This window comes from Bos indicus, chromosome 5 (assembly GCF_029378745.1).
Source record: "Bos indicus isolate NIAB-ARS_2022 breed Sahiwal x Tharparkar chromosome 5, NIAB-ARS_B.indTharparkar_mat_pri_1.0, whole genome shotgun sequence".
NCBI lineage: Eukaryota > Metazoa > Chordata > Mammalia > Artiodactyla > Bovidae > Bos > Bos indicus.
The window spans coordinates 29,161,311-29,174,805 of NC_091764.1; the positions used below are offsets into that span (position 1 = coordinate 29,161,311).

A 13,495-nucleotide genomic window follows, 5' to 3' on the forward strand; every position below is an offset into this window, starting at 1 on the left:
TTAAGTCCTTCTTGATCTATAGCATTGTTTAAATCTGCTGTTGCCTTATTGATTCTCTCTCTAGATGATCTGTCAATTGTTAAGATCCCCAACTAAAGTCCCCAACTATTACTGAATTGCTATTTATTTCTCCTTTTAACTCTGTTAGTTCTTGCTTTATATATTTAGACGCTCCAGTGTTGGATGCATAAATACTTACTGTTATTATATCTTCTTGATGGCTTGACCCCTTTATTATTGTTGTTCAGTCACTAAGTTGTGTCTGACTCTTTGATGGCCTACAGCACAACAGGCTTCCCTGTCCTTCATCATCTTCTGGAGTTTGCAGATTCATGTGCATTGAGTGGGTGATGCTATCTAACCATCTCATCTTCTCCTACCCTCTTCTCCTTTTCCCTTCAATCTTTCCCAGCATCAGGGTCTTTTCCATTGTATGCTGATCTTTTCTTGTCTCTTTTACCATGTTATGCTTAAAGTCTATTTTGTCTAATATAAATACCCTTGCTTTTTTAGGAGGTTACCAATTTCTTGAAATATCTTTTTCCATCCCTTCTCTCTCAGTCTATATGTGCCTTAAAAAAATTTTTTTTAATTTATCTATTTGGCTGCTTCTAACTGTTGCTTCTGGACCTGCATACAGGTTTCTCAGGAGGCAGGTAAGGTGGTCTGGTGCAGCAATGAAGATTGCTGCACATGGAATCTTCGTTGCTGCACATGGGACCTTCATAGTCTCATGTGGGAACTTTCACTGTGATGTGTGTGCTGTCTGGTTGTGGCATGCAGGCTCAGTTGCTCCATGGCATATGAGATCTTAGTTCCCTGGAACTGAACTGCACCCCCTGCATTGCAAGACAAACTTGTAACTGCTGAACCACCGGGGAAGTCCCCTATGTGTGCCTTTAAAACTAAAGTGAGTCCCTTGTAGACAGAAAATTGTTGGATAAAGACTTCCTGAACAAACAAAAGCTGAAGGAGTTCATTACTACTACATTAACCTTACAAAAGAATTCTAGAAAAACATCTTTTGCTTCATTGACTATGTTAAAGCCTTTGTGTGGATCACAACAAACTGTGGAAAATTCTTAAAGGGATGGGAATACCAGACCACCTTACCTGCCTCCTGAGAAACCTGTATGCAGGTCCAGAAGCAACAGTTAGAACTGGACATGGAACAATGGACTGGTTCAAAGTTGGGAAAAGAGTACGTCAAGGCTGTATATTGTCACTCTGCTTATTTAACATATATGCAGAGTACATCATGTGAAATGCTGGGCTGGATGATTCACAAGCTGGAATCAAGATTTCTGGGGGAAATATCAATAACCTCAGATATGTAGATGATAACCACCCTAATGGCAGAAAGTGAAGAGAAACTAAAGAGCCTCTTGATGAGGGTGAAAGAGGAGAGTGAAAAAGCTGGCTTAAAACTCAACATTCAGAAAACTAAGATCATGGCATCTGGTTCCATCACTTCATGGCAAATAGATGGGGAAACAATGGAAACAGTGACAGACTTTATTTTCCTGGGCTCCAGAATCACTGTGGATGGTGACTGCAGCCATGAAATTAAAAGACATTTGCTCCATGGAAGAAAAGCTATGACAAACCTAGACAGTGTATTAAAAAGCAGAGACATTACTTTTCTGACAAAGGTCTATGTAGTCAAAGCTGTGGTTTTTCCAGTATCATGTATGGATGTGAGAGCTGGGCCATAAAGAAGACTGAGTGCCAAAGAACTGATGCTTTTGAAATATGGTGTTGGAGAAGACTCTTGAGTCCCTTGGACTGCAAGGAGATCAAGTTAGTCAATCCTAAATGAAATCAACCCTGAATATTCATTGGAAGGACTGATGCTGAAGCTAAAGTGCCAATCCTTTGGCCACCCGATGTGAACAGCTGACTTACTGGAAGAGACCCTCTGCTGGGAAAGAAATGGAAACCCACTCCAGTATTCTTGCCTGGAGAATTTCATGGAAAGAGGAGCCTGGCAGGCTACAGTCCATGGGATCGCGAAGAGTCAGGCATGACTGAGTGACTAACACACTTACTGATACTAGGAAAGATTGAAGGCAGGAGGAGAAGGAGGTAACAGAGGACAAAATGGTTGGATGCCATCACTGACTCAATGGACATGAATTTGAGCAAACTCTGAAAGATGGTGAAGGACTTGGAAGACTGGCGTGCTACAGTCCATTGGGTCACAGGGTCAGACACAATTGATCGACTGAACAACAACCTTACAAGAAGTGCTAAAGGAGGTTCTTTGAGTGAAAGTAAAAGGACACTAATTAACATCATAAAGACATTAAAAGGTAGTGCAAAACTCATTGGTAATGGTAAACATACAGTCAAACTTACATTCGGTAATTTGGTAATAGTGGCATATAATTTACTTACAATTTTAGTTTAAAAGTTAAATTAATGTAGTAAAAATAATCATAACTATAATCATCCATTAGTTACATAAAAATACATAAATCATTACAACAGTATCCTAAAATGTGAGGTGGAGGAAAAGCTAAAGTGTAAAGTTTAGGAATTCTATTGAAGTTGTAACAGCTTAAAATATGATGTTATAATTTTAAGGTAGTTTGTGTAAACTTCTTGATAAATCTCAAGGGAAAAACCTGTAGCAATTACACAAAAGGACACAATAAAGAAGTCAAAGCAACATTAGCATGTGTAAAACAGATAGTGGGAAGTTGGTGTATAACACAGGGACCCCAACCTTGTGCTCTGTGACAAGAGGGCAGGGACATATGTATACTTATGGCTGATTCACATTGTTGTATGGCAGAAACCAACACAACTTTGTAAAACAATTATTCTCCAATTAAAAATAAATTTAAAAAAAGAAGTCAAGGCTTACTCATACCAAAAGACATCAAAGCACACGCACACACAAAACAGCAGGCTAATAAACAAGGAATAATGGATCTATAAAAAAAACCAGAAAACAATTAAGATGGCAATAGTAAGTCCTTACCTATCAATAATTAGTTTAAATGTAAACAGATTAAATCCTCCATCAAATGACAAAGAATAGCTAAATCAGTTTGTATTACTTACAGTGTGGATCACCACAAACTGGAAAATTCTTAAAGAGATAGGAATACCAGACCACCTTACCTGCCTTCTGAGAAACCAGTATGTAGGTCAAGAAGCAACAGTTAGAACCAGACATGGAACCTGACTGGTTCAAAACTGGGAAAGAAGTACGTCAAGGATGTATATTGTCACCCTGCTTACTTAACTTACACGCAGAGTATATCATGCAAAATGCTGGGCTGGATGAAGCACAAGCTAGAATCAAGATTGCCGGGAGAAATATCAGTAACCTCAGATATGCAGACGACACTATCCTTATGGCAGAAAGTGAAGAACAACTAAAGAGCCTCTTGACGAGGTGAAAGAGAAGAGTGAAAAAGCTGGCTTAAAACTCAACATTCAGAAAACTAAGATCATGGCATCTGATTCCATTACTTCATGGCAAATAGATGGGGAAACAATGGAAACAGTGACAGACTTTATATTCTTGGGCTCCAAAATCATTGCTGATGGTGACTGCAACCATGAAATTAAAAGATGCTTGCTCCTTGGAAGAAAAGCTATGACCAACATAGACAGCATATTAAAAAGCAGAGACATTACTTTGCCAACAAAGGTCCATCTAGTCAAGGCTATGGTTTTTCCAGGAGTCAGGTATGGATGTGAGAGTTGGACTATAAAGAAAGCTGAGCACCGAAGAATTGATGCTTTTGAACTGTGGTGTTGGAGAAGACTCTTGAGAGTCCCTTGGACTGCAAGGAGATCCAACCAGTCAATCCTAAAGGAAATCAGTCCTGAATATTCATGGAAGGACTGATGCTGAAGCTGAAGCTCCAATACTTTGGCTACCTGATGCTAAGAACTGACTCCTTGGAAAAGACCCTGATGCTGGAAAAGATTGAAGGCAGAAGGAGAAGGGGATGACAGGATGAGATGGTTGGATGGCATTACCAACTCAATGAACATGAGTTTAAGCAAGCTCCAGGAGTTGGTGCTGGACAGGGAAGCCTGGAGTGCTGCAGTCCATTGGGGTCACAAAGAGTTGGACATGACTGAGCAACTGAACTGAACTGACTTCAATTTATATTCAGACCATAAGATTAAGAAAGCAAGTTATATACACTGAAAACTACAAAACTTTGCTAAAAGAAATTAAAGATGATGTAAATAAATGGAAAGACATCCCTTGTTCATGTATTGGAAGACTTAATACTGTTAAAAATGACAGTACTACACAGAATGCTCCATAGAGTCAATGCAGCACCTATACCAATACCAATGTTTTTGCAGAAATTAAAAAAAAAAATCCTAAAATTCATAGGGAATATCAAAAGACCCCAAGTAGCCAAAATAAATCTGAAAAAGAAGAATGAAGTTGGAGGATCATACCTCTAGTTTTCAAAACTTAATGAAAAGCTACAGTAATCAAAACAGTGTGGTACTAGCATAAGGGCAGACATATATGGCAATGAAAAGACTAGAGAGCCCAGAAATACACTCTTGCATATGTGGTCAGTTGATTTTCAACAAGAGTACCAAGACTATTCAATAGAGAAAGGAAAGACTTTTCAGCAATGGTGCTGGGAAAATTGGATATCTACATACAAAAGAATGAAATTGGATCCTACTTTATAACATATGCAAAAGTTAAGTCAACACAGATCAAAGACCTAAGTGTAAGAATAGAGCTATATAACTCTTAGAAGAAAACACAGAAGAAAAGCTTCATGATATTGGATTTGGCAATGATTCTCAGATGTGACATCAAACATATAAATAACAAAAGAAAAAAATAAATTGGAGTTGGTCAAAGTTAAAACTTTTGCATAAAAGGACACTATTAAGAGAGTGAAAAGACAAGTCACAGAATTTGAGAAAATGTTTGCAAATCATATATATTTCCGTCAGTCAGTTCAGTCACTCAGTCGTGTCTGACTCTTTGCAACCCCGGGAATCTCAGCACGCCAGGCCTCCCAGTCCAACACCAACTCCCGGAGTTCACTCAAACTCATGTCCATCGAGTCAGTGATGCCATCCAGCCATCTCATCCTCTGTCGTCCCCTTCTCCTCCTGCCCCCAATCCCTCCCAGCATCAGAGTCTTTTCCAATGAGTCAACTCTTCGCATGAGGTGGCCAAAGTATTGGAGTTTCAGCTTCAGCATCAGTCCTTCCAAAGAACACCCAGGACTGATCTCCTTTAAGATGGACTGGTTGGATCTCCTTGCAGTCCAAGGGACTCTCAAGAGTCTTCTCCAACACCACAGTTCAAAAGCATCAATTCTTCAGCGTTCAGCTTTCTTCATAGTCTAACTCTCACATCCATACATGACCACTGGAAAAACCATAGCCTTGACTAGTAAGGGATTAATATTGAAAATAAATAAAGCATTCCTACAGCTCAATATCCACAAAAATCCAAACAGCCCAGTTCAAAAATGGGGAAAGGACTTGAATAAATGGTTCTTCAAAGAAGAATACAGAACTTTTTTGGTGGTTCATGCTTCCAGGTTTGATTGCTAGTCCAAGAACTAAGATCCCACATGCTGCATCAGTTCAGTTCAGTTCAGTTCAGTTCAGTCACTCAGTCATGTCCGACTCTTTGCAACCCCATGGACTGCAGCACACCAGGCCTCCCTGTCCATCACCAACTCCCGGAGTTTACTCACACTCACGTCCACTGAATTGGTGATGCCATCCAACCATCTCATCCTCTGTCCTCCCCTTCTCCTGCCCTCAATCTTTCCCAGCATCAAGGTCTTTTCCAGTGAGTCAGCTCTTCGAATCAGGTGGCCAAAGTATTGAAGTTTCAGCTTCAACATCAGTCCTTCCAATGAATATTCAGGGCTTATTTCCTTTAGCATGGACTAGTTGGATCTCCTTGCAGTCCAAAGGACTCTCAAGTCTTCTCCAACACCACAGTTCAAAAGCATCAATTCTTCGGCACTCAGCTTTCTTTATAGTCCAACTCTCACATTGATACATGACCATTGGAAAAACCATAGCCTTGACTAGACAGACCTTTGTTGGCAAAGTAATGTCTCTGCTTTTTAATGTGCTCTCTAGGTTGGTCATAACTTTCCTTACAAGGAGTAAGCATCTTTAAATTTCATGGCTGCAGTCACCATCTGCACTGATTTTGGACCCCCCAAAAATAAAATGTCACTGTTTCCACTGTTTCTGCATCTCTTTGCCATGAAGTGATGGGACTGGATGCCATGATCTTTGTTTCCTGAATGTTAAGCTTTAAGCCAACTTTTTCATTCTCCTCTTTCACTTTCATCAAGAGGCTCTTTAGTTCTTCACTTTCTGCCATAAGGGTGGTGTCATCTGCACATCTGAGGTTATTGATATTTTTCCCGGCAGTCTTGATTCCAGCTTGTGCTTCCTCCAGCCCAGCATTTCTCATGATGTACTCTGCATATAAGTTAAATAAGCAGGTTGACAATATCCAGCCTTGACGTACTCCTTTTCCTATTTGGAACCAGTCTGTTGTTCCATGTCCAGTTCTAACTGTTGCTTCCTGACCTGCATACAGAACATGCTGCATGGTGCAGCCAAAGCTAAAGTAAATCAAACTTTAAAAAAAGGAAGAAGAAATACGATGGCCAGAAAGCACATGGAAATGTGCTCACCGTCACTAATCATTAGGGAAATGTGAATGAAAACCACAATGAGATACCACTTCACATTCATTCAGATATTTACCACAGTAACAGTGTAAGGAGTAAGGAACTAAGGATATGGAGACTGATATTCTGAATCTACTTCTAATCAATGGAGAGTAGTATTGGGAGACAAAAAGAAACAAATTTAAGAGATACTGCAGAGAGTCAACTAACTCTCTGGGTAATGGAACTGTTGGTGAAGCTATTATCTAAGAAAATAGAGAAGGGAAAGAATTAGAAGAAAGATTTTAAAATTTCATGTTTAGACTTCTTGAGAATGTGACTCCAATATATATGTATAGGAGGGAGCTGGAAATATGACTCAGCTGGAGAGACTTGGGAGTTACTAGCACATGATGACTCCTAAAACAGGAGTCTCATCTCATTTCCGAGATGAGACATCTCTCAGAAAGAGTTCAGATGATAAGGAAAGAGGATAGAAGGTGGAACTCTTGAAAATACTGTCATTTAAAAGATGACAAGGCTTCCCTGGTGGTCCAGTGGTTAAACCCCACACTTCCAATGCAGAGGGTGTGAGCTGGATCCCTGGTCAGGGAATTAAGATCCTACAAGCCACATGGCGCAGCCAGTAAGAAAGAAGAGAACAGTAATCAACTTTGCCAAATGTTATAGAGATAAAATAGGATAAGGATTGAGTGGAGCTCATTGGATTTGGCATGGAGGTGGGTCTTTAATAGTGTGTTCTATTGCACGCTGGGAAATCAGATTGCAACTGGGATTTTATGAGTCAATGCAGGTGGAACAAAAGGAGCCTTTTTTTTTCAAGGAATCTAGTAGTGAAAGTGTTGAGAAGCATAGTGCAAAATAGCCGTAAAAGGAGAAAGTCCTTGAAAAAATGACAAAGGGCCAAAAATACTCAGCTTTACACTGCAGACAATAAAATATCTCCTGCCTTTGGTTATGCTCAGCACCAAGAGTTAATAATAAGTAGGGATGTTACTTGTGAGAGCGGGTGGTGAGATAAGCCCATGAGTCATTTAGAGCGCGCTGTCCTTAAAATGTCTTTACTGATTATGTGTTAACTCCATATGCGCTCTGCCGGCCGCATACTTTAAGCTCTTTGTTCCTGCTTCTATAAAAAAACTTGACTACAAAAATAAACTTGTCAGTCCTTACAAGAGACTGTCCAAATGTCATTCTTTCAGGTTCGTCATTTCCAAGTCCTGGAGAAAAAAACCCGAACAGAAAGGAAGAACAGAAACAGGTAGGGTTCGTTTGTTTGTTAAATAATGATGAGTTGAGCTACACATGTTTGAAAGCTGTAGGGAAGAAACGAGGAAAATATTGAAAAATACTAAAGAGACAGTGAGATATAATGAAACAGCATAGATTTGAGAATAGGTTTAAATCAATAGATTGCCACTTTACAGCAGTGTGATCTTGGGCAAGTTACCAAATCTCTCTGATCTCTGGATTCCTCAAGTGTGAAATGGAGGTAACAGCAATTTCAGAGGGCTGCTGCTGCTGCTGCCAAGTCGCTTCAGTCGTGTCCGACTCTGTGCGACCCCATGGACTGCAGCTTACCAGGCTTCTCCGTCCATGGGATTCTCCAGGCAAGAACACTGGAGTGGGTTGCCATTTCCTTCTCCAATGCATGAAAGGGGAAAGTGAAAGTGGTCACTCAGTCGTGTCTGACTCTTAGCGACCCCATGGACTGCAGCCTACCAGGCTCCTCCATCCATGGGATTTGCCAGGCAAGAGTACTGGAGTGGGTTGCCATTGCCTTCTCCCAGAGGGCTACTGAGAGGGTATTCTATTTAAATACAGAATTATATGTAACATCCTTAAACAGTACCTAATCTCAGAGCAGGTCTTTGATAAATAGTTGTTTTAAGGAGGAATAAGGGACAGCTGATGGTGCAAGATTTAGAAAATGAAGGGGAACAGGAATAGAAGTAGCAGAGTTTTCTGAAACAGGAGGAACTCCTAAAAACTAGACTGTACTTCAGTAATGTTGACTTCCTCAGCATCTTGCCCAGTTCCTAGTATATAACATATTGAGTAAGTTTTTGTTGAGTAAAAAGGTAAAAATATCAATAAGATTTAGGTTTGAGAACTGTTAGGTGGAAAATTAATATATCTTCAAATGCTTGGAAGAGGAATGAAATTTAATACATATGGCTTCAACAGGCAGAATAAAAGTCAAGACACTTATTCAGCATAAGGAAAGGCTTTCTAAGAATTAAAGCTGTACAAAATTTAAATGAGGTTCTTTCCAAGGTTCATCATCACAAAAGGTAGTTTTTAAGTAGAAAGCCAAATGGTATGGTTACGTGTGTGGATTTTCATTCTGACACACCTGGATTTGATCCCTGATTTTGTTGCTTTCCAGTCAGGGTCTCCCTCTAGCAAAGAGTGGTTGTGGGGAGTAGTGGAAATTGTGTATGAAAAAATGCCCGGCTCAATGCATTAAAGCAATAATTATTTCAGACTAGAGAACCCTTTATTTCAGTACTGTAAGAAGGATTCAAATATAGGACAGAGAATTGAACTAAACCCTTAAAATACCTCTGTGAACTCTTAGATTCTGTGACAGTATGTGAAGTGTGAAGTCACTCAGTCGTGTCCTACTCTTTGTGACCCCATGGACTGTAGCCTACCAGGCTCCTCCGTCCACGGGATTTTCCAGGCAAGAGTACTGGAGTGGATTCTCCAATGCATGAAAGTGAAAAGTGAAAGTGAAGTCCTTCAGTCGTGTCCGACTCTTCACGACCCTACCCAGGGATCGAACCTGGGTCTCCCGCATTGTAGGCAGATGCTTTACCGTCTGAGCCACCAGGGAAGTCACCCTCTGTGACAGTATAACACAGCTATATTATTTGATCAAGTTGGTACATCTAGTAGGTTCTGGAACCTTACTTAAAACCACTGCACCACAAAGTGTCAGAGGAGGACTAGGATACAGGTTGCCCCTCTCCAAATGCGTTAGTCTCCCCACCGTCTCAAAGGAACAGACCAGTAAAGGTGCAATGTCAGGACTTAATAGGTGAGAAGAGCTTCAAAATATCCCCTAAAATAATAAAGTAGGAATGTTCTGAATACATACCTAGCGTCTTTAGTGCAGTGGGCAGCCGTGAGGACCCATCTATTTTTCACTAAGCTTCCCGCACATACATGAGCACCAAATCTGCCAGAATGAATCTGTAGGCTAACTAGCCATGGCCATGCGCCAGTTTGAGCCTCTGTGCCCCCTACAATCCGAGACCCCTTGAACATATGCATAAGTGGTGCTATTCCACAATCTAAAAATAAAAATGATATATTATTTGAACTGAACATATTATTATATGTATTTGTTTCTAATCTTAATACATTTATATAATCTTTAAATTCCTATTAAAAAAAACTGATAGAGCAAGCTGGATACCTAAGCTATGCCCATATTTGACAAAAAAATCTTAGCGAGTTAAAACAAACATGATGTCAGATTGCTTACAAATAGACATCAAATAAGCTCAATTCATGAATTTTAAAACTTTACTTCTGAAAAGTGTAATAGTGAGATAAGTTTCTCTGGTCAGGTAACACATTTTTCCCTATCTGAAATGGCAACTGAGAGCTCCTGGGACTGGTGAACCAAGAGCTATAGTTTCTAATACTTGCCGTTTAACTTGTGGGGTTAATTTTTCTGAACAGCATGAAAAAGTCACCTAACAGCCCTTTAAGCTTTGAATTTCAATGAACTATTAATCTGTAAAGTGGGAATGACACACCCCAGAATATTTTAAGGTGCATATACAGACGCACAAGTGTATGTCATTTCTACCAAAAGTACTACTATTACAGTCATCATTAATATAGAACTGCAAGGGTCTGTATGGGAGAAGGCAATGGCACCCCACTCCAGTACTCTTGCCTGGAAAATCCCATGGACGGAGGAGCCTGGTAGGCTGCAGTCCATGGGGTCGCTAAAAGTCGGACACGACTGAGCGACTTCACTTTCACTTTTCACTTTCATGCATTGGAGGAGGAAATGGCAACCCACTCCAGTGTTCTTGCCTGGAGAATCCCAGGGACGGGGGAGCCTGGTGGGCTGCCGTCTATGGAGTCGCACAGAGTTGGACAGACTGAAGCGACTTAGAAGCAGCAGCAGCTAGGGTCTGTACATTTTTAGGTAAAGGCAGTTGGTAAAAACAGAAAAGGAGGGCCCCAAATTCAAATACTACTTAAGTGGGACAAAAGAAAGAAAGGGCGACTGACTAAAGAAGAGAACAGATACTGCCCTTTGCGTCCAACTCTTGCTGTTCGCGGGCCTCGCGCGCCTTCTGCCCTCTGGGCCTCCTACTCACGGCCTCAGGCCACCCCAGACCGCCAGCCTGTTCCCACGAGGAGCCGCGCCTACTCCTTTCAGAGAAGAGCGAGTAGTGTTCTGAGCATATGAGAGCGCTCGCCAGAAACAACAGCGCTGCACTCGGGAGCCCCAGCGCCATGTCTGAACTCCCGGTGGGCAAGATGGCGGCAGGCATTTCTTGCCGGCTCCCGCCTCTCCGCGAGCTCGTGGGCCTGCGGCCTAGATGATGTGGTTTGCGAGGTGGGAGAGAGGGGAGTGGAAGGCAGTGGCGAAGCGCGCGGGGCGGCGGGGAAGGACTGTGCACGTGAAGTAGGCTAGAAGCCATACGTGAGGCCTGTGAGGCTGCCGAGATAACCTGGATGAATCAGGCCTCCCCGTTGTTCTAGTTACCGGACAGACGGAGTATCGCCCTCAGCCAGGGTCTGCGGATTCGCTGATGAGACCTTCCTGAGCCAGATCTACACGCTTAGAGCTGGAACCACTGGAGGGCGCTGCTAGCTCAGATTTCCAGGGCCAGGAAGGCTTCCAGAAGGAAGAGCGTCTAAACTGAAGTGGGTAAGCTGGAGAAGGGAAATGTAAAGCAGAAGGCAGAGAAGTACGGAGGTTGGGATCTGAGGCCAGTTTCATTTGTACACATTGATCTTACTATATTTTTGTAGTAGTTTACCTTCAACTGATCATCTTAGGCTGAGCTGATAGAATCAAATTTCAGTTCAGTTCAGTTCAGCCTAAGATGATCAGTCGTGTGCAATTCTTTGTGACCCCATGAACCGCAGCACACCAGGCCTCTCAGTCCATCACCAACTTCCAGAGTTTACCCAGACTGACGTCCATTGAGTCGGTGATGCCATCTAACCATCTCATCCTCTATTATCCCCTTCTCCTCCGGCCTTCAATCTGTCCCTACATCAGGGTCTTTTCAAATGAGTCAGCTCTTTGCATCAGGTGGCCGAAATATTGGAGTTTCAGCTTCAACATCAGTCCTTCCAGTGAACACCCAGGACTGATCTTCCTTAGGATGGACTGGTTGGATCTCCTTGCAATCCAAGGGACTTTCAAGAGTCTTCTCCAACACCACAGTTCAAAAGCATCAATTCTTCTGCGCTCAGCTTTCTTTATAGTCCAGTGCTCACAACCATACATGACTACTGGAAAAACCATAGCCTTGACTATTCGGACCTTTGTTGGCAAAGTAATGTCTCTGCTTTTGAATATGCTGTCTAGGTTGGTCACGACTTTCCTTCCAAGGAGTGTCTTTTAATTTCTTGGCTGCAATCACCATCTTCAGTGATTTTGGAGTCAAAATAAAGTCAGCCACTGTTTCCCCATCTATTTGCCAAGAAGTGATGGGGCCAGATGCCATGATCTTAGTTTTCTGAATGTTGAGCTTTAAGCCAACTTTTTCACTCTCCTCTTTGACTTTCATCAAGAAGCTCTTTAGTTCTTCTTCACTTTCTGCCATAAGGGTGGTGTCATCTGCATATCTGAGGTTATTGATATTTCTCCCAGCAATCTTGATTCCAGCTTGTGCTTCTTCCAGCCCCACATTTCTCATGATGTACTCTGCCTATAAGTTAAATAAGCAGGGTGACAATATACAGCCTTGATGTACTCCTTTCTGCTGCTTTTTAATTTAGCAGTCTGATGGGTATAAATTGAGGGCTCATGGTTTCAATCTGCATTTTCCTGACTTTAAATGAATTTGAATATTTGAATATGTTTTCATGTTTTCATCCTGTATTTAAGGGACATTAATTATGTCATATTAAGTACCTGCTTAGGTCTTTTATGTGTTTGTCTTATGGATTTCGTTAATGCAGCCACTCTTCATGTACTGTTTCCATAGTTTTGCCTTTTTCAGAATATATAATACATACATACAGTATGTAGCCTTTCAGATTGGTTTCTTTTACTTAGCAATATGCATTTAACATTTCTCTATATCTTTTCATGACTTGAGATCTCACTTTTTTCTAGTGGTCAATAGTATTCTGTTATCTGGATATACCGAAGCTTATCCATTCACCTACTGAAGAATAACTTAGTTGCTTGCAAGTTTTGGCAATTAGGAGTACATTTGCTATAAATACCTGTGTGCAGATTTCTGTATAAACATAAGTTTTAAGCTCTTTTGGGCAAATATCAAACAGTGCAATTGCTGGATCATACAGTAAGAGTATGTTTAGTTTTGTAAGAAATGGCCAAACTGTCTTCCAAACTTGCTGTACCATTTTTGCATTCCCATTAGCAATGAGTGAGGGTTCCTGTTCCACATTCTTAGCAGCATTTGGTGATTTGGATTGGCCTATTCTAAAAGGTCAGTTTTCATTCCAGTCCCAAAGAAGGGCAGTGCCAAAGAATGTTCAAACTACTGCACAGTTGCATTCATTTCACATGCTGATAAGGTTATGCTCAAAATATTTAAAGCTAGGCTTCAGCAGTATGTGCACTGAGAACCTCCAGATGTACA

The 13,495-nt window shown here is 41.2% G+C and overlaps 1 protein-coding gene across 1 annotated transcript in view; it reads right to left on the reverse strand.

Moving 5' to 3' along the window:
• TMPRSS12 (transmembrane serine protease 12) overlaps nt 1-11,800 on the reverse strand; it is a 36,622-nt gene extending 24,822 nt beyond the window's left edge. The window contains exons 1-3 of the mRNA XM_070788747.1: nt 10,948-11,800; nt 10,841-10,896; nt 9,781-10,067 (exon numbers count right to left, since the gene is read on the reverse strand). Of these exons, the coding sequence (XP_070644848.1) occupies nt 9,781-10,067; nt 10,841-10,896; nt 10,948-11,350 (746 nt within the window). The 5' untranslated portion in view covers nt 11,351-11,800. The remainder of the gene's footprint in view (nt 1-9,780; nt 10,068-10,840; nt 10,897-10,947) is intronic.
• Between the last annotated feature and the right edge of the window lie 1,695 nt (nt 11,801-13,495).